General features: G+C 41.7%; 2 protein-coding genes and 1 long non-coding RNA gene across 5 annotated transcripts in view; 1 reads left to right on the top strand and 2 right to left on the bottom strand.

The window, feature by feature from the left end:
* The window catches only part of mrpl11 (mitochondrial ribosomal protein L11), a 66916-nt gene that overhangs the window by 15329 nt on the left and 25200 nt on the right, over window positions 1-26387 (top strand). The window contains exon 2 of the mRNA XM_085176180.1: window positions 4345-4523. Coding sequence (XP_085032306.1) covers window positions 4401-4523 — 123 coding nt within the window. The 5' untranslated portion in view covers window positions 4345-4400. The remainder of the gene's footprint in view (window positions 1-4344; window positions 4524-26387) is intronic.
* LOC146524871 (uncharacterized) lies at window positions 11725-14617 on the bottom strand. Its single transcript, XR_014876673.1, has 3 exons — window positions 14140-14617; window positions 13694-13783; window positions 11725-13076 (listed from the first exon to the last, which is right to left on the bottom strand). It is a non-coding gene; the product is annotated as an uncharacterized LOC146524871 (long non-coding RNA).
* tmem265 (transmembrane protein 265) lies at window positions 15859-25572 on the bottom strand. 3 transcript variants are annotated; one of them, XM_085176160.1, is made up of 2 exons: window positions 25126-25572; window positions 15859-22001 (listed from the first exon to the last, which is right to left on the bottom strand). In XM_085176160.1, the coding sequence occupies exon 2, from the start codon at window positions 21997-21999 to the stop codon at window positions 20935-20937; it is 1065 nt and encodes a 354-aa protein (XP_085032286.1). In that variant the 5' UTR covers window positions 22000-22001; window positions 25126-25572; the 3' UTR covers window positions 15859-20934. The 3 variants fall into 3 exon arrangements, with proteins under 3 accessions (XP_085032286.1, XP_085032295.1, XP_085032275.1); XM_085176169.1 differs by having other exon boundaries at window positions 23347-25250; XM_085176149.1 differs by having other exon boundaries at window positions 24792-25250.

The following is a 26387-nucleotide window of genomic DNA, read 5'->3' as shown; positions in this document are numbered from 1 at the left end:
TCAGGGTTGAATTCACTGGGTTCTCCCCTCCAATCGCGTCAGCCGAAGCCAGGTTAGCTGTGTGACGGCTGGCATTAGTGTCTTCACGTGGCTGCGTGTCGTTGATTTTTATCGACGGGTAGAGCGGATTTCTTACTTTTAATCGTAGACATCATCTTCACCCCTTTCTCAGAATTAGAGGAACTATTTGTATTATCTTCAGGGTAGTTCACGTTGGCTTTCGAGGTTGTTCACTATGCTGCCATTTCTCACAAACCAGAACTGCAAATCCCAGTATCATGTCTTGCAATTACTGAAGAAACAATTAATTTAAAAAATATGTTTACAAATTTTACAGGAAGCAACAGTTCATGGCCTGAAGCTTTGGAAGGGTTTGCTAATGCAACAGTGACCCAATGCACGCAAGTAAATCAACAATTGAATTGTTAAAATGTGAATAAAATTTAAAGGGCAGAGCCAGAGCCCTGACTCTTTAACCTGCAGTGAGCTGTAAAATCACTCAAAGAGAAATTTGATGAATGGTAAATGGCCTGTATTTGTATAGCGCTTTTACTAGTCCCCCCTAGGGACCCCAAAGCGCTTTACACACCCAGTCATCCACCCATTCACACACACATTCACACACTGGTGGAGGCTACAGTTGTAGCCACAGCTGCCCTGGGGCAGACTGACAGAAGCGAGGCTGCCACATCGCGCTATCGGCCCTTCTGGCCAACACCAGTAGGCGGTAGGTGAAGTGTCTTGCTCAAGGACACAACGGCCGAGACTGAACTGAATGAACTGAAACAGCTTTGTTAGGAGGAATGGTTACTCCTCATCATCGATAAGGCTCATAAGTACCACCATCCCGAAATATATTTATATTTATATGAATATTGGCCAATAGATTCATATTTTGCGCTCACTACAAATTGCTACCAGCACCTGCCTTAAAAATCCAGCATTGGTCAGGCTCTAGTTAGTACTAAACCTTGGCAAGCACAAGTCATTAATAAAAGCTGTAGTCTGGTGTGCATGAGTTCCCGCAGGCCTACAGAGGGAAAAGCTGTTGAGAATAATAAACCAACCGCATAAAGGTGCTCTGATAGAAATAAAATGGGGAAAAGCCTTCAGTGAGGCACAGGTTTTCTTTTAACACACACTTACACTTGAATCTATGTCGCTATGCTTCTTTTGTTGAGATAAAAAAAGATATATTCTTCATTTGAAACGCAATCTGCGAAGCTGGGAAATTGTTATTTTCTCCCCCAACTTCTTTTAGTTAGTTTAAATTTTGCGGAGATACGAAGACGGGAAGGCAGATAATGTGCAACAAAGGTTATTGAACTGCTCTTGATTAGGTGTTGTTCCAGGTACGAAACCAGATCCCGCTGAGAAATGAATTACTGTTCAGCTTTTATTTCATCAGAGTGCAACTAAAAGATATAGAGAGAAGAAGAAAAAGACATAATTTCCTCCAGGCTGATACGATGTCTGTGTCATTTATATTGAGCATTCACTTTCAAACGAAACACACTGCTTCGAGACCATTTTGTCCATTTTTCAAGACTGTCATTTTATAGAAAATCAATACCTGTAACCTTCACTTGTAAATAAATAACAGATTTAGAGGCCTCATTGATGTTGACTACAGTTTGGCTTGCCTCCTAATTAAGACTAAAGAGAACCTAATAGCCTAAACAACAAACAGCGGTGGGCTTCGCCCGTGCAATTAAGCCCACATTTTTAATACCAAGTTGATTAATTTCCTTAATCAAAGTCAGCGTTACCCTTGAAATGGAGTCACTTTTAATTATGCTGAAACACAAAACAGAAGCTGCTGATACTGCTCTGTGATAGCCTGTCGAAATTTCGCAGGCATAATAATGGGCACGTGATATAATATAGGATGCTGGTTTCAGATGATCTTTTGACAACAGTCTGTGTAGACCTGCATATTATCATGACAGGTGGAATCTTTCTCGAGCTTTTCCTCCAGTGTGCTCAGTTTTATTGACATGTTTACTTCTGTCAAAGATGCCTCCCCTCGATCAGTGGTAGTTTATTCGACAGGCGGCGGGGGAGCTGGAAAACTTCCAGATTTCCTTGGAAGTTTTATTTTTAGAGTTCTGATTTTGGTCGCCGTGGCTGCTTTATTAAGCCCGACTGTACGAGTCGACGATTAGAGACTTGTTTTCACGTCCACGTGGAATACCTTTTGCGACTGAGCTATGAATTTGAGTCGAAGTGGCAATTTGGAGTATTGTCCCAGATTTGCTTCGGTTTGTGCTTTATTATAGCTCACCTCACCTTCTTCTATTAGGCGGTAATTTAAATGCTGGGTTTGTGGCCCGTCATTTATCAAGCATGTTTTAACAAAGTGCTCTCGCGCAGTAACTCTACGCGGCCCAAACAAATTGCTCTTTCTGTCTACTCCTTGTTATCAACGAGGCTGTTGCCAGTAATTGCCGTAGGAATGTAATATTCCGCCTAAAGAGCAGCTCAAAATTGTGTCTTTTCCTTTCAGATTACTTTGGCTTTGATTTGATTATTCACAGCACAAGCATTAAGCTAGCTCTGATTGAGGCTTTTCATGCGGCCTTGAACCATGTTTTCCTGCCTCTGCGCTCTTAATGCATCTTCATTCCTTGACTCTAATGTAAATTGTGCCGGATGAAACGCACAGTCAGTGCATTTGTGTTGCCTTATGTAGGTCAGTTCTTCTCCGGCGTTCACTGCTTGGCCTTGTGATGAGTGATTTCATTTTGCGAGGGAACTGCAGTTTTATTATTCATACTCCAACAGAGATTGGAGTTGCGGTGCATTAAAGCATGACGTTGTCATTTCCCCGCTCGCAGAGGCGTTATTCCCTTTGCTCCAAATTGGAATTAAACCCAACATGTGATGCTGGCCCTAACTGTTTAGGAACAGCACCCCTCACCACGCTGTTAAGCCTCACTCTTTGTGGTGCAGTGTGTCATTTTATTGGTCAGTTATTGTGTTTTGTCAAATTGGTGTTTGAGTTATTTAGCTTAGCTTGCCAGTTAAGCATTCATGAGTTTTTCATGAGTCATTGTTTGATAACAGAAGTGGCTTTTCTCACTTCAGATTTAATGCATACTGGTTCTCTGCATGTTTAACTGCCTCCAAAATTGATCTGACTGCCAACAATTTTCTACAATGAAGTAGCTGAGCACATTAGGTGAGTACTGTGAAATTGACCTCAGAAAAGTAGCAGCGTATGTGAGTCACATTGTAAAGACAGCTATTCAGGGAATCCAGACTAAATGGATTCTATTTGGGACTCTTTCTGCAGCGTGCGTACAACCTTAATGCCCTTACAAATATTGCCTCACAGTGGCTGCACTTTAACGGCTGCTGGATAATCAGCAATCCACATAGAATCGCAACTTTTCTTGGGTGTAGCTTCCCCACTGTTTGTTGCTCTGAAGCAGCGTGAGGTCCCATATATCTTTCTGGTACTGTCTCTTCTGTTGATCTAATTGGATACCCTCTGTTGCCTACAATGAATCATTGCTGGACCCCTTCCCTCCCCTCAAGTACTTATTTTTATTGAATGCAGGGTTCCCCTGAATCACAAGTCTCAACTTTAAAACTTGTATTTGTCCCTTGGCTCCAGTCAATGATCTCCCCCCCCCCCCCCCCCCCCCCCAAACACCCCCCCCCCCCCCGTTTTTTCCTACAGCTGTGTCAGTATCACTTTTATTCACTTCCAGCAGGGGATTATAAGACTCCTTTTATGTCTTTTGCTTCCCCAGAGAAAGGCCAGGAGTTCAGGCCATTCTTCCCACTCTGCTAATTGTCTCCTGATTTGGCAAATGCATTTTAAGGTGGAACGAAGAGAGCCGACCCCTCTTTGCATTCGTACGAGGCGGTGACACATCCGCACCTTCTCCGTGTATTTTTACGAACACACATCCCTCTTCTATCCTTGACCTCTACAGATGCAGGGGAAGCTTTGACGGAGCACAGACAGTTAAGTCTGAAACAGAAGTGAGGCGATGGAGGCGTTTTTGGCATGCACTCCATGATTTTTTTCTCTTTTCTTCTTAGCGAAGTTTAAATCCTGCTAGTTCTTAGGCTCTCCAACGTGGCAGGCATCTCACTCAGCTGCTGATCCACACTGCAAACACCTCCAGGAAAGTGGCTCTAACTGAGCCGATCGAAGGCAACGATTTTTTTAATTACTCGCCCGCTGCAGAATGGAAAGGCTCGGGTTTTGCCTCTGGGTATTTGTATCGACTTGGGTGTATGATGTTTTAATGAGCCTGGCGTGTGAATGATTTGTTGCTGTTGTATATGCTCGAAAAACCTAATTTGTTTGTTTTTCTTGTGCATTTTCAGTGGATGGATTCTCAGTTGACTTGGAGGCAGATTTAAGACTTTCCAGACAGACCAGGATGTCAAAGATCTCCAAAGCAGCTAAGGCCGTGAAGAAATTGGATACAGGCAATGTAATCCGGGCTATAGTGAGGTCAGGACAGGCTGCCCCTGGACCTCCGCTAGGCCCCATCCTGGGACAGGTAAAATTACTCCTGATTTCACTTCTTGTTCTATCTGCTCGCTTTGAGTAATCACAAGTATTAACTTAATTGAAGGAGCAGTGCTTCATTTTATCAACCGACCTTCTGAACACAGCACTCATTAACCGCAAAGCAACCCGATCCTTTCCTATTTTCACTTTGCCAGTCACATAGTCGCCTCTCTCCCCTCAGTCACCTCATCGTGCATCCCCACCTCCACCTCCTTCTCCTCCCTATTCATATTCCCATTCTTATTCTAGTCGCACAGCTCTATTGTGTGGCACACACTGCCTCAGTCTGCAACTATTTTCTCACAGTTTCCAGGCCAAACACACCAACACCTCCACCCACAGCAGCACCTGTCCATATACATTAGCCTCACTCTTTACAAGCGGGCTGATGAAAAGGGATTGAACCTGCGAAGGTTTTGTCTTAAATTCTTCTGTACTTCTTTCTGCTTCAATTGCTCCACAGAGACAACTGAGGTAGTCTTGTTTTTTATTGCTCAGGGATGCACCACTACAATTTTTTCCCCACTGATGCCAATTCTGACTAGAAAAATTTATGAATTGGCCGGTACAATAATAAAATAAGTCAGCAGTCCTCGAGCAATGAGCAATGATCAAAGTGAAGAGAGTGAATAAAAATAGCAGAGGCAGAATTTACTTGCCCATTCACCGCTGATGCTCTGTTCATTAACCTCGTCTTTGTTTCTGATCACAAAATTGCATCTGCGTTGAATTTTTTTTGTAAAGTTTAGATTTTATTTTATGCCATAAAAGGTTCTATTTGCTGCAGCTTTAATAGCCATTGAGGAATTAAAGTTTAATTGTCCTTTGAGAGATAGAAAGAAAGCAACCCAAAGGCTCATTCTCTACATACAAATGGTTCAGTTAGCCTCTTTAATGGACAGTACTCATCAGCCGCGGATGCTGTTGCACACTTGGAAACCAGACCAATTCTCACAGCTAATCCATCTCTGTGACATAATGACGACACTCAGACAAGAGAATGGCAAAATGTGCATAATTGCCAGAAAAGCGAGCACCACATGATTTATAATATCACGGAAAGTAGCTTTATAAGTGAAATCAATCGAAAATATCGTATTTCTCTTAGATGACATCATCAATATCTGCACCATTACTGTAGCTCTTCTATGTTCTACTGTCACCAGTTGAACAACATTAACCACAACATAAAAATCTGGTGGCTGCGCACTGCTTCTAATAACTTAAATGCAGGTAATTCATTTACTTACCAGTAGGGATGCACCGATACTGGTATCGGGTATCGGGGCCGATACTGTAAAATGTGTGTGTACTCATACTCGTAAAAGTTAACCGATACCATGAACCGATACCAGCTTATTTCATTAATCAGAGGGTGGCTTGTCATTTCTGTTGTAGTTTTTTAGATTGGCCACTAGGGGGCCAATTATTATTTTATTTATTATTTATTTTATAATAATTATTTTGTTTGTTTACAATATGGACACTCTGCAATAATTTAAAAGTTTAATTTATTCTCAAACCTAATTTGTATTTATTTTATTCCAAACAGAAGTGTTTATTTATTATTCTGAAAGCTCGAGACAGTGCCAATAGTTCAGTGATATTTTGTAAAATTACATTGTGGAGACTCTGCAATAATTTAACAGAAGTGCTTATTTTTCACTTGAAATTTTTTTGTGGTCATTTTTATTAAGATTTTATTTTTTATCGGCAGGAAATAAAATAAAACCTGTCTTCCAATTCATTGTATTTGTGTGTGTGTCTGTGTGTGTGGTAGAAGTATAGTTTTTTGTACTCTGTATCGGCAAGTACTCAGATCCAAGTATCGGTATCGTATCGGTTTGAAAAAATTGGTATCGTTGCATCCCTACTTACCAGGTTAGTAACGAATAGCTTAACTTAGCCTGGTCTCTATGACAGGCCTGGACTTACATTTGGGGTCCAGGCCTGTCATAGAGACCATTATCTTTGCGGATTTACATCCGCAAAGATAATGACAACACACTAACAAAAATGTCGTGTCATCCTCCCCCAACCCCAACCAGTCGTGGCAGATGGCTGCCCCTCCCTGAGCCTGGTTCTGCTGGAGGTTTCTTCCTGTATAAACGGTGTTTTTCCCTCCCACTGTCACCAAAGCACTTGCTCATAGGGACTCATATGATTGTTGGGGTTTTCTCTGTTTTCTTTGTGATAATGTAGGGTTTTTACCTTACAATATAAGTAACCTTAAGGCAACGGTTGTTGCAATTTGGCGCTATATGAATAAAATTTAATTTAATTTAACTGATAAAATTGTTTTTACGCTAAAAAGCCAAAACTTTTAACATTTTAGCATCCTGATCTCACACTTTGTGTTTGATTAAAATATACAATCCTGTTACACAGCTTGAATGCTAGATTTCTGATGTTGATGCAGTAGCGTTTTGATCACTGAAAAAAAAACATTGGTCAGTGTTTTTCTTATAGATTTTCATATGTACGCTCACTGCTCAGTTTATTGGGTGATATTTTGGTCCATATTGACTTGATAAAGCACACAGTTGCTGCATTTGTTGGCTGGATATGAATCTCCCGTTCACACCCCAAACGTGCTCTACTTGATTGAGATCTGATTTTGATATGGCATGACCTTTCTGACATGGTGCGTTATCGTGTTGGAAGCAGCCATCAGAAGACGTGTACACCCTGGACATAAAGGGATGGATATGGTCAGGAACAGTACTGTACATTTAAACGATGCTCAGGTGGTATTAAATCTCTACTAGCCTGAACCATTGATGCGAGCCAGGATGGATCCATTGCTTTCATGCCGTTTGTGTCGAATTCTGACACGGAAATTGTAACTCGTCAGACCAGGCGATGATTTTCAAGCCTTGTATTGTCTAGTATTGGTGAACCCCTGCGAAGTCTAGCCTCAGTTTTCTGTTCTTAGTTACAGGGTTGACACCCTCTGCGAACCTCCGACCTTCTGATTAGTGGCTGACCTGCTCTGCCACCTGAGCTACAGCTAACCTGTCAGTTATAGTGTAACCACTGTCACTAACCTTTGACATGTCATGTGATTAGGTATCTGTATTAATAAGCTAATGAGAATTTCCTTCCAACATAATATCTGTATCGTTTCTATGCAGATGACATAATTTTTCCTCCCCTACGGTCTAGTGAGTTTTTCAGTTACTTGATTTTAGAAATCAAAAGGAAGGACTGTCTTAAACCCGCAATAACCGCTCACATCACTTAGTGGAATAAAACTAGTTTCCGGCTTCAGGGCTTCTCGGCTCTACAGAGAAACTCGGCATTGTTAAAGTCATTGCTTCTGGCCTTGATTTAGCTTTGCTGCTCTTGTAGTGGTGTTTACAGGCCCATAATTGATTTAAAAAACAGTGCTGCACACTGCCTCCTCAGCACCAAACAGAAACAGTTGGCACAGTTTGCTCGTGAACTTTTTAAAGCATGTACAACTGAATGGCCAGAAGGAATATTGGATTTTTAAAACCTCCAACTCCAAATGAATGCTATTTATATCCTTATCTGTGGGTTGTGTAAATAAGCAACTGTTTGCTTAAAGGTTTAGATATATAAACTTGAGAGCTGATAATCGTCACGTTAAGATGTTGATACAGATTTTAGAAAATATGCTTTATTTTTGTAGTACAGCAATGATGATTCCTTCTGGAAAACAAACAATCGTATTCTTTCTGTCCAAAAATAAATTAAGTGGTGGATCTATGCTTTCATCTGAGAGCACTTTCCGCTGCTCTCTCATTGTGCAAGTGGTTGGCACAGTGGCTGGATCCATATATTTGACTTGACACAGATTTTGTACCAGATGCCTTTCCTGACACAACCCTTCCATTTCTGTGCATTTGGGACTGGCACAAGTCACAAACATTGATCTGGCACATGGAGTGCTCGGGCTTCTGACCCCCTGAGGAAGGGCTTGTGTCTCCTTGAACCGGAGTGCTTTTGCATGTAAGGCACATATGTTAACCACTGCACCCCGGAGCCACAGGATCTCTGCTTTCATCTACCATCTTTTATCATCTGCTCAGAAATATAGAAGCCAAAATTTAACTGCTACCTTGTGTAGAGAGACTGGGAAAACCCAGTTTTATCCTTTCTTTGCGGTTTACCAGTTAGATGTATAATTGATTTTAAGATTTTTACCGATCATATTTAAAGCTTCCTTCCCCTGCAGCTACACTGGAGACCCTTGAGTTCCCCTGAGCTAAAGCTGCGAATTAAGAAACTGGCTCTGGCTGTCAGTCAACTCTAAAGGTCATTGAGATTTTACATCTGGCACATTTGGAGCAATTTGGGAGCTTCAAAGGTTAATTGAAAATGAACCTTTACAGCTTTCTGTCTAATTTTCTATAACATGAGACGTTATAAATTTGAAGCATTTGATTTGAAACTCCTTTTGTTTTTTAATAGAAAGATCCGTGTTTGTGACTGACAGTTGACATATTTTTACTGGCAGCTAACCATCAGACATGCATAAAGACTCAAACAATAGCAATCATGTATTTATGAGCAATCATCCTCCTCTCTAACATCTTCTTGTCAGAGTAACGGGAGTATTGATGTATCTGCATCACTGGGAAAATGGCGTTTTTTATATATATATTTAAAGTTTTCTTCTCCCTGAAAGCACCGTTTCCTTTCCCAAAGATGTTACGGTTCAAATTTGCTACCTTTAAAGATGCTTGGATTTTTGACACCTCACTCTGACGCCGAAACTAAGAACAGTGGTTTCTTTACCAGCCTCAGCAAGTATGCAGTTTCGTCTTCTCTGCCTGTCTTTGTTTGTATGGCCTGTTTCACCTTTGAACACTTGTTCCTCGCTGTATCTTGTCAGAATATTCTGTTTGAGCATGAACTGTGTTAAATAATGCATACAAGACTCCACTGAGTCTATTTTATGCGATTAATTTGAGATTTTCTTACTTTCTCACACCACACTTGGTTTTTATTTTGAAAGCTTTCTTTTTAACCTCCACATTTAAAGGTTTTGATTTCATGGTTGCAGTATAAATCCGCAGTAGCTGCAACATGAGACAAATGTAGTTCTATTCAGGAATCAAGGTTATATATCTTTATATTATATACTGAATCAATACCTTAATCTCACACAACGTACAGTGTCGTCAGATAGTCAGCCTGGAGCTCACTGTATCCTGTTTATAACTATAAACAGGATACAGTGTTTAAAATACAGTGTTTGGATATATAAAAATACAACTCCTACAGTTTTTGTTAATTTATTAATTTATTTTAAGGCTGCAAAGTATGGTAACTTAGTAACACAATGGATCTAGTGTTTGTTGTGCTGTTTCTGGAAATAGTACTTTGGTGCAGGAACAGCAGGAGGTTACTGGACTGGAATCCAGTATTGGGGTCTTTCTGTGTGGGAATTGATTTTCTTCCCATATTTGCATGGATACTCCAGCTTCCTGCCACCATCCAAAGACATGCATGTTAGATTTACTGGTGATTTATAAATTGATATAGGTATAAATGGTTGTCTGCCACTCTGTGTTAGACTGTGATAGACTCTGCCTCTCACTGCATGAGCACTGTGTTAACCTCCAGCCCCCCATGACCTTGAATTGGATAGGTGGAAGACAATGGATAGATGAATATAATGTAAATTGATGCTATCAACAGGTTTTTGGATTGCAATTTTGAAGCCTTGTATGGTGCATTTTTGGTCTGGCTATCCTGGTATAATTGGAGCTAGTCTATATTTAGACAGCACGGTTGACCTGGGATCTTATCAGCTAATGGTAGAAAGCCACTTTACTTGGCTAAGAAGGGTCATCTGTAATTCTTTATGATATTAAATGGGGTGCTAATTTTGGCTACTTAATTTGGGCTTAAAACAAAAGCTACGTACCTGAACAACTGAACATTACAGTCCTGGAGTCTCACTCACCCGTCAATGAAAATAGTCACACCTCTAAATCTAGAATAAGAAATAGAGACTCATCTGACCTGGTAAACTTTTTCCAATCATTTGTCCAGTTTTGGTGAGTCTGTGTGAATTGTAGCCTCGGTTTCCTGTTCATAGCTGATGGGTGTGGTCTTCTGCTGCTGTAGCTCTTTTGCTTCAAGGTTCAATGTTTTGTGCATTTGATGCTCTTCTGCATAGTTTGGTTGTAACTTGGAGTTATGAGTTACTACTGCCTTTCTACAAGCTGCAAGCAGTCTAGCCATACTCCTCTGACCTCTGACACTGACAAGTGTTCAGTGGATATTTTCTCTTTTTCAGACCTCTCTGTAAACCCTAGAGATAGCTGTGTGGGAAAATCCCAGTAGATCAGCAGTTTCTGAAGTACTCAGAACAACCTTTTTGCCATTTACAGCCATGCCGTGTTCAAAATCACTTAGGTGACCTGTCTTCCCAATTCTGACGTGAAGTTTGAACTTTGTCTTCACCATGTCTACGCGCCCTAAATGCTGCCATGTGATTGACTGACTAAATCTTCGTTTTATAAAGCAGTTTAACTGGTGTACCTAGTAAAGTGTACAGTTTAAACACATTTGCGGAATATTTAAATAAGAGAATTTAATTCCCATTAACCTCTGTACATTTGTCATGAATAGAAAAATTGACTATACAGACCAGAAATTTAAATCCCTGCGGGGGGTTACGTGCTTTTGGAGGCATGCCCAAGTGGCCCTTTGAGGAGCTGGGATTCCATCATTACTTTATGGGTGGTATTTGACACTAATTTACAGTTTTGATTAGGCACAATTAAAAAGGCCATGATTTTTTTCCCCCCTGGAATTCTTTAAGGTCACTAATACACTGATGACGAAGACACGACGACGACTATATATCAGAATTCTTGCAAGTCACTTTTATCCAAACAGCCCTGGGTTATCAATTTTTGACTTTCATTTTTACAGCAAATCTGGGGATGTTTTTCAGGTATAAATTTAACAACAGATAGTGTAGGGCTTAAGGGATTAAACTGCATTGCTGTCAGGACCTCTACACTGAAAAAAATATGTTGTTGGATTTACTTAATTCAATGGTGGACATTTGTTGCACACAGATGTTTTGCTTTGGCAGCAACTTAAACAATTGAGTTAAATTAACACAATTTATTCATGTTCAATAAACCTGTGCAATTTGTGTTGATAAAATGTGACTTAAACATGTTTTGATGAAGAAATTTGAGCTCTTGGAATATTTTAATCCTTCACAATTTTTTCACTTTATCCCAACACTATTCAATAACTTTTACCCAATACTACTTGGTCACTTAAATACTACATGTTATCTTCAAATTACATTTTGCTATTATATTCTAGTATCAAATACACAATTTTCAAATGGAGGCCTTATAACAGCTTGTATTGTTCTCTTCCAAGATGGTTGCTGGCATCCACCAGTAACCTTTCAAAACAAAATGTCCAATTTCACTGCATTGACAGTAGGTAAAGAATTAAACTGACATTACTCCTCCACTGAATCTATATAAATCAACAGTTAAATAATGTCAGTTCTTCCGTGTTCTCTGGAATCAATCACAGCAAAGAAATTAGACTGTTTCTTTTGAAAAATGTTCCTGGACAATACAAAACATTCTATTTAAGGCCTCTGACGTCAAGATTCAGTTAAACAACAATTATAACTAAACAATTTGAGGTAATGTTAGTTTCCATTAACATTAAATTAGGTTACTGAATTGGCAAACACCTTCCTATTAACATTACCCATTTTACCCCAATAACTAAAGAAATTAGCACTTGCAGGTCAAAAACTTTATTCAAGAGACTCAAAAATAACATTGATACAGTGACTGTCAAAAATTACAGCACTGATCATACTGTGACATCTTGGTTCAAAACAGCACACTTAGAAATATTCAACATTCTTTACTTCAACTGAATGAAACTGAAAATACCATTTCACACGACCCATATGGGATATTTAGACTGTATAACTGTTCACACTACATCTCTTCACTAGTAAAAGAAAGAAAAAATACAAAGAGAAATTTAAAAATGCTGCCAAACAGACAAACAGAGAACTTGTACAGAGCAAAAGGAAAAACAAACAACAACAAAAAAAACGGCTCGTCCTCATGGCAGTTGCAGAGTATAAAAAAAATGAACCCTGCGATCTGTTCCTGGAATTGAGCTTCAAAAATGCAGCAGAACAAGTGTAAGATTTAAATGTCCTCTCACCTAGAGCTGATCACCTTGCATGCATAACAGTGAGCTTTCCTTGCAGGAGCAGTTTTGTCTTAGTTGTGAGCTTTTCTTGAGAGCTGAGTTGCATCCAACTCCATTACCACCCTTTGAATCACCTCAAAAGTGTAGCAGAGCTGTGATGGGTAACTCATATTGAAGGAATAAAAAAGGTCCAAACAGCATGGCTACTGTAAAGGTCACGTTATCCAGATCTTGAAGAACTACTATACCCTCGATGATGATGCCAACATCAGAAAAGTCATTGCCTGGCGCATCTCTGGAGACAGATGTTCATTGTGGTTTTCTCAATCTGTGCAGTGGCCTCAGTCAAGTCCTGGTTAAACACAAAACATTTTTTTAAGATTCCTTTTTAAACTCTCTTTTGAATCTACCAGTTCTAATGTTAGAGTAATTTAAACCAATGAAAGCAACATAGTAAATAGCTATAGCCAAAGAGTGGCCTGCAATGCTGCCATTCATGGTCTAACAGAGTTTCTAAGAGAGAGTGAAAAACATAATAATTTCAAATGCTTTACATTAGTTTTTGTTAGAAAGACACCGGCCCATCAGAAATCCAGGTTATGTCACTCAGAAGATGTTAGAATTTAGACTTTCAGCCCCACAATTTGGTTAGCTGTTGGTCAGTTGGTCATTTTTTTTTTCAAACAAAAGCTAATGTAAATATTGGTGGGATTTTCCTTTGTTCACTAGAATGACAAATTTAAAGTTTTTTCACACTGATGTGACCCCTAATACAGGGGTGGGGGTGGGGCCTCAAGGGCCGGCGGCCGAGTTCACTACCAGGCCTCATGTGAACTTCAAATTATTAAAGAGGACTACTGGTCCTAACCAGTCCAATGAAGATCAAGTGGATAACTAAATGCGATCAAGTGGATAACTAAATGCATTTTTAAATGTTGCAAAGCCACAATCTACTCATAAAACACTCACCATGAACTCCTGCACCAAGATGTTGCAATTGTCTTTCACACAGACGCGGAGCACTTTGATGAGGGACTCCCTTTGAGCATTAATGTCATCCTAAAGTATTATAACAAAGAAAACAGAGATTTGTGAACTTTTCAGTAGCACAGAAGAAAATGATCCCAGACAAAAACTCTTGACTTTTTAAACCAGTCAACATGCAACACCAGCATCTCAATATCAAAAATTCCTGTTCGACATCAACTTTATGGATATATAGTTTCTAGAACATATATTTTTAAAAAAGATAAATTTTTCTCAGTAAATGCATGACGAAAATTATGGCATCCTTTCAGTGGAATCTGTACTCACAGGTAATAGTTGACTGTTTCAATGGATGCAGCATAAAATTCTTTTACTGACCTAATGCAATACATATACACTTTGTAGTTAAAGAATTTTAAAGTTCTTACTGTCATCATGGCAGCTACATCCTTTAGCTTTGTGCCCTGTTCCCCCGATCACTTTGCAAACACTTTCAGCAGACTGTCAGAGAGAAACTCAGCTCCGTCAGAAACCTTGACTGTAAAGGCATGGTTGGGATGCACTGGAATGCTGCATTTTATCTGAAATGACATAAAATTATTTTGAAATAACAGCAGGCACTGTGCTTGGTTAATCAGTAATGTTTTGTTGAATAAAAACTGTGTTTCCAGATCTTATGGGATTAAAAAAAATCCAAAGATGTTTGTTTCTGATTTGCAACCCAACAACCCACAAGTTACAACCTCATTTTAGTTCAAGTGTGCATTAATGTGAGTCCAGTAATCACCTTTCTGACAATACATACAGGTATAAGTTAAACCTATGGCAGATTTTGGATTTCTCAGTTGTATTAATAGGGTGGTCTATTTGAGTATGCATGCACCTAATAATTATACAAAACCTATTATAATTAAGTTACAGAAACCTTAAGCGAAACTAGAATATACTTTCTTACCATAACACCTTGAACCCACAATCCATCAGCTGACTCCTGGTGAAATGCAGAATAGAGGTCGTCTCTCAATGTGCAGCAAAAAAACCCCAAAAACCAAAGCACAGCAGGTGAGGGCAGGAGGGGTAGGGATGTAAGCTAGCATAATGCCGCTAATGATATTAGCTAAAGCTGTTCAATGTCCAAAATCTCACTAACACCACAGTGCAGCAAATACACAATGTAACTGAAGAGTCAGTTGGCAAATCTATTCACACAGAAAACCAAATTATGTTAGTGCCTCATAATTAGGTTTAATGTGATATTACGGCTCTTGTGCCAAAGACAAATTCAAATGAAAAAGCGCCAATTCTTTGACAACAGATAAAACAGCAAATAAGCTAACAGCTCTTTTTTAGCATGTTACATGGCGACACTCTAGACGTTTAACTACATTTGGCTGAAATATGGTAAATATTAATTCAAAAAATCAAGACATACCAAAAACGTAGAGTTGGCTGCTCGACTTGACTGAGATGGATGCCTTTTTTGAACCACGATCCAAAGCCCGCGAGATGAAATCACGCGTGGTTTCACGAGATTTAATGTTGCTATCTTTTTGACTTACTTCACCTGAACATGATATGAACAATTTAATACACCCTTTCTGCATATCATGTAGTTTTTACACTATACAGTTACATTTATCTTTAAAACATGAGGCAATTGTGTTAAATACATGCAAGATGCTTACATAAATCCAAGAGATGGCCAGTGCCTTTTTTTCAGTGTATAGCAAAAGGGAGGTTGTTATTTCCATCTGCAGTAATTTGTGTTTGGCTCTGTTCCCCAACTTTCCATAAACTTGCAGAAAGCCAGACCAGAGGAGAGCAGCAACAGTAAGACCCGAGCAGATAACAAAGCAGCCCTCATAGTGACAAACAGCTATGACATCAGTAAGGTCTAGGGCTGTGCGATATGACCAAAATCTCATATCCCGATATAAGAATTCTATCGTCCGATAACGATATAAATCACAAAAATGTAACATTTTCTGTAAATTCTGTGAATCTCGGGCAGCTCGTCTTGAGGGAAGTGTTTCCAGCTGCGCGTCATGTAGCTGGAGTTGAGTGTTTTAACTGATGCATTAAACGATACATTTTTAGACTTAAGTTGTAACGGCCGCCGTTTTCTTTGTGAGTATTTATTACACGGCGTGCTGCGGGGAAAAGCCTGTTCTAACGTTTGAGTCTAAGGTTTATTTTTTAGCACCTGGCGGCTCTTTTTTAATTCTCATCCGTAAATAATCTGCTCTTTCACGTGATTCAGTTTATTTTGAAAAGTCTCAACAGGATCTTGAGCTTTATTGTGAAAGGTTTATGTGGAACATAAACAAGCGGACATGCGATGCTGTTACCGTCATTGTTGCTAACGACAACGCATAAAAACAGGCGCTTGTCTGTCGGTAGTGTGGTTATATTACATATAAGAGAAAGAGAGAACTCTAAGAAATTTATATAGCCACTACAGTGACCATCAAAACGATGAAAAAATATTGCCATAAACAGTTTATTTTGCGACACCACGAAACAAAAAATGAAACGATAGATGTTTTTATATCGTCATCTGATATATATCGTTATATGAACAGCCCTAGTAAGGTCAAACACACATGAGGGTGTTTAAATTTAAATTTATTAATAACCAAGTAAATTATTTACTGTAGTGCTACATCGAGGTATAGTGAAGAGTTAATTGTACTTTTGACAAATTCCATTTTATTTCCACATATCTTCATTTCAAATTTATAACACTTTTCACTCTGCTGCTTTTTTAGCTTTACTTTCTTTGCAGATTTAATAAAGGATGTGATAGGATGAGGAGCTCAAAGTAGAGCCGCTGCCTCTCCAAAACGAAATGAGTCAGCTTACATGGTTTAAATATCTGTCTAGGAGGCCTAGACACTTCTTAGATTAGATATTTCAGGCCAACAGGAAGAGGGACCCAGCGAGACCTGACACTCGCTGGAAAGATTGTCCCTCGGCTCGCTTGGGAATGCCCCGGTGTCTCCTCTGTAGACCTAGAGGCAGGGGCTGAGGAGGTTGGTGTGCTTAGAAAAAGGATAACGGATGCAGTCAGGAAATTAATCATAATACATTACTTGGTTTAGTGCGACTAGCAAATTATAAAGTAGCAAATGATCCCCATTTGTAACAGCTGCACCACGGATGAATGATTACACGCAGATGCAACAATAAGCATAATCTAATTCGGTGTTATTGTGAAACAGACTACCCTGCATAAATTACACTTAAGTTGATTTTGATGCTTAATTGGTGCTCATACTCATGATACAGTCATATTTACTTTAACAGGGAGACGCTGGCGTTATTTTTTTTCTTCATATTTTCCTCCCACACTTTTTAGAGTGCAGTATAATACAGAACTGCAGCAAATCTTCAAATCTGAAAAAGTGTAATTATCAGCAAATTGACACTAATTGATTTGACATAACGATTTTTTTTAAATTCTCAAAGTGGTTAATATGTAACTTTCTATTAAGTGGCTGATCATTTTGACCTTTGTTCTTTTTTTCTTTTTCTTTTTTTTGACTTTATGTAATTTCGGCATTACGTAAATGTCACCTTAATGTCTGAGACCTGTATTAGTATGCGTTTGTCTCCACTATTGCATTGCATATCATAAGAGTCTCAGATTCTTTTGCATCATTTCTTTCTGTTAGAGTATACTTTGAAGTTCTCTCCAAAAGCAGCATTGCTGATGGTGTGCGTGCTCTGATGAATGATTTAGACATCTGTCTGTTAAATGTGTCTCCTTTTTTTTTTTTTTTTTTTTTGCCAGAAGAGGTGGGTATGAGCTCGTAGGCATACTGAGCTGTCGCCGCGTCAGGAGTAATGAGGTGAGATGGGTTGCAACGAAGTGCTCAACCAAGCAAAACAAAGCCATATGTTTGTCTAAAGGTGCCTCCTTCTGGACTGTTTGAGATGTCATTGTTGTCGAAGCAGCGTGTTGTATGTATTTGTCTCTGTCTGTTCTCTTGTTCCATCAAGCTCACTGTGTGTGTGGAGCAAACGCTAAATAAATGGCAGTCAGCAGCCACTCTGCTTCAGGCAGTAGCCCCGTTCCTTTAATCTTAGCCAGCCTCTCCCCCTCAGCTTTTTTTTTTTTCCTCCTTGTCTCTGACTAACCACTCTTGACAAGGGAAGTGCAGAGAGGTAGGCTGCCTGTCGGCTGCAGGGCAAATTTAAACAAACGAGAAAAATAAAAGAAGGAATACAGGACCAAAAAAGGGAAAAGTGACAGCTCTGGTACATGAGAATAATTACAGGCTAGAGTGAAATTAGCACAGGCGAGAGGAAGGGAAGAATAAGGAGCGCCGGAAAGAGCGGCAAAAGAAGAATGGAAATAGGTGCGCAGCTCGAGCACTTTTCTTCAGGTTATGGGAGTTGGTGGGAGCTGAGGGAAAATGCTGAGCATTGTATTCGGAGTCTAACAGGTGTAACAGATTCTAGGAGGTAGTCATTTGCAGAGGGAGCTGCCTATGTAGCTGCTGCTTTTGGTATAATAGAAATATGAAGAGGTGCCCAACAGGGACTGCATCCAGAATGCATGTGTTTGAAATGTAGAGTGGGCAAAGTAGAGGGAGATGAAAGAAAGAGGGTAGGCGAGAGCTGGATGCTGTCTACTACACTCGATATCCCTCTGTGGTTTTTCCTTAAAAGTGTATCTGAACTGGAGAAAAATTCCCCACAGAAACTTTAAATGAATTTCTTTCTGTGGTGAAGCATGTACATTAGTCTTAATACATCCTGTAAATACAGCCTGTAAATCAAGCATAAAGCAGCGAGAATGAGCACTTGCATTTTGACAGATAGCCTCAATTTCAATTACTGGGACCATTAAAGCTCAGAGGACAGGCTGATGGGTGCATTCATAGGCGCTGTGAGCAAAGAGCCTCTGAAAAACATCACACGCACTTACTACAACTCTTGACATGCGCACCCCATCACATCAAGACTTCTCCCTCTCTCAGCATTAACGGCAGACAACACAACAGCACACTCAAGGATTACCGCGAGAGGATCCGAGCTGATGGGGCCGCTGGCATAATTGTGATAAATGACGGCCTTTCGTCAATGTGCCGCTCCATGGAGCAAAGAGCGCGCTGTTGTGCCAAGAACGTTTCGGGAGACTTCCATTCGCTTAACCAGTTCAGCATGAGGACAACATAAAAACATGCAATTTCCTGCGACTGCACAATGAGAGCTGATTGACTTTAATATAGTGGAGGTTTTGCAAGGAGGAGGCGATTATTTGCCTCTGATGTCTCTTGGACTTGAATAATTTGGACCGACTCCTTCTGTTTGTGTGTGTGTGTGTGTGTGTGTGTGTGTGTGTGTGCGTGCGATTTTCTGCCAATATTGCCTCTTTGTAATGGCCAATGAACTGTCAACACTAGGCGACTATGAAATACTTTATTAGATTGCGGTCTGTCCTGGAGGTGTAGCTGAAAACAGCTGTGGAATAACTTCACAGTATACACATGGCATATGTCCAAGTTCCACATGGTACACATAATGTGTACGACAACCCAGGGGCTCGTTGCACCATGAGGAAACAAGGCACTTGACTGTACTGTACATCCTCTACGCCCGCCGCTCTGACCCACACTCCCACGTTTGCCCGGCATCTTGATAAGTTTGTGAATGAATGGATTCACCCATTTTTGAAATGGAATTAAAAAGATGATTCTTTTTTTATATATATATATAAAATGAAAAAAAGACATTTGACGGTTGGATACATGGCTGGAACGAATGACACTTCAGGACAAGAAGAGATCACAAAAAACACGAGTTTTAAATGCATTTTGAACCTCTAAAGGGATTACTTACATTGGTATTCAGTCTTGGTAAACAATTTAGTAAAAAAAGAGCTGTACTGTACACAAAGATGACGCAAAATGCTCGACGCCCACCTTTAAGCCCAGCCAATGAAAGATTGCATTACTGCAAACAGCGTCTTTTGTAGCTGCGACTTGACTTGCGTACATTTTGTTGTTTGTTAAAATTGCTGCTGGATGATTTAAACAGGAAACGTTGACACATTTGTATGTTTGCCAGATGTTGAAGTGAAGTCTACCGAACTGATGCGCGTTTAAGTTAGATAAAACATGCCATAAAAATTGTAAACAAAGTTTAGAGATGTTCTACGGTGATGCCCGTGAGTCTGCAGGTTTTCACTCCAACTAAATGACAAAGTGACTGATTCCTCTCATTAACATTTTCTTCCAGACAAGACAAACTAGTACATAATATCAATGAGAGAACAACCTTGGTGCAGGGACCCTGCAGAATAGATCTGGGAAGTCATGGGAAAATTTAATCTATTATAGAATACAAGAGGGGAAAAAATCTGAGATCCTCATCCTATTACGATATTGTGAAAAACTGTATAATTGTACCTCTTCGGGCATGTAAAAAAAAGGAAATCTTAAAGTAGAATCACCTGCAATCGTGATTAGACTTTGATTTAAAGGGTCATCAGGTTAGACTGTGTATTGACATACTGAAGCACAGTGAAGAGTTCTTAGTGGTAGATGGCTTTTGAATGTTGGCTCTGTGGTATTGAAGGAAAAAAATGAATCACCACTTCTGTGTATTAAAGTTTTCTCTGTAAAAGTACCCTGTGAAGTGAGAAAATGTACGCTGAAAGGTCAGAAGCTGTGTTTTGGCATCTAATGGTCTTTTGGCAGAAGAGAGTCGAGTCTGATTTTTTTTTTCTCTTGAAACCTCATGAATCTGTTCAACAAATTTCTGTTTCTCGCCCCTAAACGGCTGCAATGAATCAGTGATAGCAGATATTTATCAGGAAAGCAGAATTCTTTAAAAAAAGGGGGAATAAAACAAATCTGACAATGCAATTCCACAAACGTGATGACAGTTAAATCCAGATTAAACCACGATGGACAATAGCAGACTTCAGCACACATTTCTGAAAAAGTCTTTACAATCTGACAGACGGGTTCACAGTGTTGACTTTTAAAAATACACATCCACAAATCACAGCACTGCTTTTAGAGTTATTCTGAGCACAGCAAGATGTGCACAAAGCCAAGCTTGCCGAATGCAATTCCACAGTTCTGCATTATAACCTCCGCTGTTGTACTGAAATTCAGTACAGTTATCTGTTTGGATGTGATACCAGCGTGAATTTTCACTGTAGTTGTGGTGCACGCCTGTGTGCACGCCTGTACGTTTGGAGTGATTCTCTAAAGTTCATGGGAGATGAAAGAGGGTCCTAAAGGCGTCGCTGTGGGCTCCAGGCTGACGTGGGAGAGCGAGTGGCTTTGAGAATGAGACAGTGTGTGATAATTAGAGGGAGGAGCCTTCCCCTGGGCCTGACCCTCTCCCTGCTCTGTACCCGGGTTTGGCAAGGTCGAGTCTCCCGGTTCTGCTCCTGCCACAGTCCCGCCTCCTGCAGCACCGCGCTCCTGTTTATGTCTCTCCCAGGCTGAGTTCAGCTTCACAGCCAGAGCCAGCAGGTTCTTGCCCAGAAACACAGTGGACACGCGGGGGTCCCTATACCACAGCATCCCTGCACCCCTCAGGGCTAAAGTGAAAATATTGATAGTGACCAAGCTAAGCCAAGGGTACAAAGCCTCCTTGCGGGGTCCTCTCTGTCCTGGCAGACCAGTGGCTCCCAGCTCTGTGAGTGCCACACACGGCAGCAGCAGCAGGAGGGCATAGCAGTAAAAGAAAACCAGACCCTCAGCCCAAATGGGCAGCCTCTGCTCTACAATCCCTCCAGTACCGGCTGCAGACCCTCCGTGGGCTTCCCACAGCCCCGCCTGCAGGTCCAACACATCCAGCAAGTCAACCACCACCCAGAGGAGCCGGCCCCGCACCTCCTGCTTCCTCCGCTGCGGGGTCATGTGGTCAGCTCCTGTCAGGATGAGAAACAGGGAGGGTAGACAGATGGACAGCAGCAGCGTCAGGGTCTTTCTGGCCAGAGGATCAGGTGGCCGACGCTCCTGCCTGTAGTTGTGGCAGACGAAGAAGAGCTTGAGCTGGAGCAGGGACAGGAACAGGAACCAGAGGGCGTTGGCAAATCCACGCCGTGGCGAGCGCGCCTCAGACACCACGCCAGCTGAGACGAAGCGCAGCGCGAGCAGGAAGCCCAAATCGCCCAGCAACACTGCCACATATTGCCACACGCTAGGTCCTGAAAGACCCCGAGCTCCCAGCATGCTCTGCTCCAGCAAGTAGAGGTCCACCACTGCCATCGTGCTCACCGTGACCAGGGTTGATACGCACACCTGGGGCGTAGGCACCATGCCTGAAAGAGAAGTACACAGATGCACTGTGGGAAATCTGTTGCATCGACAAAATTCAGAGTCTGCTCACATCGATGTGCTCGGTGCCATCTGTCCCCAGTAAAGCCGACAAATCTGCAGGATAAGAACATGCTTGTTGTTTTTTTTTATTCCCCCCCCTGAAAACAAACATGTAAAATAATTTAATGCTGCTTGATATGGTTAAAGACAACAGCTGCAGAGCAAGCAGTGAGAACCCCTCATCTTTGGCCCGAGCTACATCCACCCTGGCTGCTCAAGCTGTGAAGCCTATTAAATTGTTTTTTTTTTCCCCTCTGCAGCTCTTTGAATTAAACAGTCTTCATTTTCCATAAAGGTCCTAACATTGCTGCTGTTTCGGAGATCAGAGATTTTTTTCTCCCCGAAGTTCTCAGCTGTTACTTTTTTCTGTTTATTGTTTCTGATCCTTTTTTTTTCTCAGCTTATTCATTATTAATTAATTGCATTCAGGCACAGCTAGGTGCCCTGTCAAAGCCTTTTCTTTGTCTCTATAGCGTGCCGTGTTTATTCTCATACAGCGCTGCAGCCTTTAATCATTCCAAATTCCCCTATCATTTCGGATGAATATTGATATTTTTGCTATTTGTTCAGAGATGCGATCGTCTCGTGCCGTTGTGTACACACTGTGCATTCGTGTGAGTGCAGGCTGGCAATGCTAATTTGGCTGAAAATGAGGTTTCACGTTATTTCGTTACAGCTCCTATCTCAGCCACAGACAGTATAAACCCCAGTATTGATTTCAGCATGAGAAATAATCACTGACTTTACAGTGCAGTCGAACCAATGTCTCTTTATCGTATTTAGCTGAAAAGCACAGCGTCCCAGCACCACTCCCGGGTGTCAACCCATCAACCGGATCGATGGCATTATAATATAAAATCATTACCAGTTCAGATGTGTCCTAACAGCAACAGTTGAGCGTGATCGAGCGAGAGATTGTCGGCACGATCGCGGCCTCTGAGAAAAGTCTCTCCGTGAAAAATGTGTATTGATATCTTGCCGATGGAAGACACATCACTTCCCCCACTGTAAGACTAACAGGAGCTCTGCCATCATTGAAGAGGGCTGAAGAACTCCACTGGGTAAAAAAAGGGTTTTGAGATAGTGTGTGTGGGGGGGAGAGTGAGAGAAAGAGGAGAATAAGACTGCGAGTGAAAGATTAATAGGCCTTTTGGCTGTCTACATGCCTAATAAAGTGTTACTGCATGATAGTAATAGTTCATAAATAAGCTCAGGGAGAGAGGCGGTGAAAGCGATGAAGAAGGAAAAGAGTCAAATGCAGATAGAAAGTGACTTCCACCCACTTACATGAATGCGTGCGTTTCACGAGCCCGCTCGGTCTGGATGAATCCAGATGCATTCATCACGGCGACTATTGAAGAATCACAGACATTAAAGGTTTGTTCTGAATCAGATGAATCAAAGAGATGAGGAAGGGAACGATCTCGACTGATTAATCTCCCCGGAGGGATGGTGGGAGGACAGGCGTGGATCATGCCAGCAATGTCTGATTGTCTGTGAAGCCTTTTGTCTCACCGCACACGGAAACTTGATTATCATTTCCACAAAATTGAATAAATTTCACCAAGCCGCAGATTGAGAGGATATTGGAATTTAAATTTGTTTCTTGGGGGACAACCCCAGCCTGCAGGAGAGGAGCAGGAGGAGGAGGGTTGAAGAAGTTCACATCTACAGTTGCAGCCGGCTTTCAGGAGGTCGTGGCTTTCGGGTTATTCCGCAGGCGCCTTAAATTTTTCCCCCCTGCAAATCTATCCGTCAGCCGGCGTTTATGTTTTGACTCCCTGTCACCGCCGTGTAATTTATTCTGCTCTGAGTGAGAGACCGGGATGACAGCCCGCGTGTCCACTCAGCTCATCAATAATGACCAAATTCATCATTCTGCTGTCTGGGAAGTGACACTGCTGTTGACAAGGTGAGGCAGCCTATTCCACTGTAAGCATGAGTAATGGCACATAATAGTGTGCAGCTTAGATATTTGTGTATTAGCATTAAAAATCCATTTTTTCCCAGAAATGTATCCACCTCTTGTCTTCCTCACATAAGGCATGAGTGCACACCCTGTACACTATTGAATAGGTAATCATCCAAAAAGCACTTCAATTCTTTCCAGCACACACACACACACACACTGACGGAAATGAAGCAAAGGGGGTGGGGTTGCCTTGCATTTGTTCCCTATTAATACTAGGTGATTCCCGGTTGAACACAAATGCATGTAGAGCAAAGATTAATTTGTCTGCACCTACACATCACTCCATAAAACACCCACCGCGGAGCAGTAATTTTCCTCACAGACAAAAATGCTTCACAACTTATCACAGGTGGCACAGGAGCACCAAGGGCATCGGGACAGCATCTGAGCCATTGTGTGCAAACCCATTAATTAACAGAGTCAGAGGTGAGCAGCCTCTGATAAATCCGCTGAATAAATCCTCTCCCCAGACATTAAAACATCTGTTGATTTATCAGGTAACAGCCCCAGAGTTTCCCGACGGTCTCTCTGTTGCATTTCTACAATGTTAACACATTTTTCTTTCTTTCTTTCGGGTTGAAATGTGGTTATTTGGAGCTGCCCAGCACGCAGCGCTGCTTTGAGACGTCCTGCATCCTTTAACGATCTCTATTAAAGCGCTTCTCTGCAACACCTGTTTCATAACCGCCCCATTAACAGCAGGTATTGTGGCTTCATCCGAGGATGCCTGTTAGTAAAGTAAAGCAAAGCTTTTAGTTACCCAAACCATTCGTCTTGCACTTGGGCTCGATCTTCCTGGCTTGATTTACAGCAAGTACTGAGGGTTGTTTTTTTGGTTTTTTTCCCACCCTGTTTCCTCCGCCAAGAAGAAGCGCTGTCGGTGACCAGTAAAGTCTTTTTTTATTGTCGCTGATGAGCCGCGCTCGGCGATAAAAGTCTTATTCGCTCAGCACGGGTGTTTGTATACAGTCAGGCATCAGGAGGGGGCTCAGGGAGAGGCTGTGAGAGGGCAAAGTCACCGCTACTGCCACACCAAGCAGACTCGAGTTTGAAGGAGCAGAAAAAAAAGGAAAAGAAAACGAAACGACTCGTACTTATCAAGATTTCCTCCTCCGTGCAGATCTGGCATGGCAAATCTCTCCTTCTTCGGGCTGCATCCGCGGCTGTAGCAGAGGCTCGATCTGGATCTGGGTCTGTCGCCTCCCGCAGTGTCGGAGACTGCTGCTGCTGTCGATTTATCTTTTGAAATAGCAGCGGGGGCAGAGAGCCGTGCAGGGCTGCTGCTGGCTGCTGCTGCTCGGCCGGGCTCGGGCTGTGCGGAGCAACCGGGAAGTCGGTCAGAAGTGGAGCATCAGCGGCGAGGCGATCCCGGCCGATCCTCCCGCGAAGATGGCTCGTGTGAAAAGAGGCAGAGCGGTGCAACAGCGAGGGGAGGACGAGGAGCAACTCACTCACGCTGTGTCCGAGTTTGGTTGTGGTGGTAATTTGTAAGCAGGCTACGTGCTCCAGCACAGACCTCCCACCCTCCCCCGGTTTCCCCTCCTTCCCTCCACCATCAGCTGTGGAAGTTTATCTGGAAGAAGATGCAATGAATATTTTAGAGCACTCTGTCACACCACAGTCTCTGCTTATGGTAATAATGATGATGATGCCACTTGGAGAAGATTAGTTGCATTGTTTGCGAGCAGGCTGATTCCTTATTTACCCTTCTTTGCCTGAAAAAAGCGGAGGAAGTGGAGCGAGAGATGCTTATAGCCTGTAGACGCAGTTAGAGCTCAGAAGGCAGATGTTACAAGTTTAATTAGGCCTCCTTCTGTCTGCTTACTGTCTTAGTCACACAAGGAAATCATTCCTCTGTTGTAGATTAACTCATTACAGCCGGCTTAAAGAGAAGGATTGGGAATTTTCTGGGACGGATCTGCTCAAAAATGAATCGCTTGGAAACTGTTTAAAAATACAAAAAAAAAAAAGGCGTGTGGCTCATTTCCATGTTGGAGAATTCAATTTCAGCTCCTTTGTCGGCCGCAAATGAAGTTTGAAGGAATTTCACAGTGTCACGTTGTCCTCAAGGTCTTGCTCCTTCGAGTGTATCTGTTGGCACCCCAGCCCGCACTTTGAGCAAAGGCTCGGGTCCTCGGCTCTCTCGCTCATGTGGCTCTCAGCGTGCTGGGTTCATAGAGTGAGAGGTTTAATCAGACTGGTGAGAAAAGGGATGGAGAGTCATCCTTCTTGTCAGATTCAGCTCTGCGCTCCGCTGGCTTCCAAGAGAGGAGAGATTTTTCCATTTTCCTCACTTCAGCGTTGGTTTTTATGTGTGTGTGTTCCTCAGCCCTCCTTTTGTTACCACTGCCTCTCT

The sequence above is a fragment of the Neolamprologus multifasciatus genome, chromosome 2, assembly GCF_963576455.1.
Source record: "Neolamprologus multifasciatus chromosome 2, fNeoMul1.2, whole genome shotgun sequence".
In the NCBI taxonomy this organism is placed as follows: Eukaryota; Metazoa; Chordata; class Actinopteri; order Cichliformes; family Cichlidae; genus Neolamprologus; species Neolamprologus multifasciatus.
Note: the sequence above shows the minus strand (reverse complement) of the source record. Positions and strands in the feature narration are given on the sequence as shown.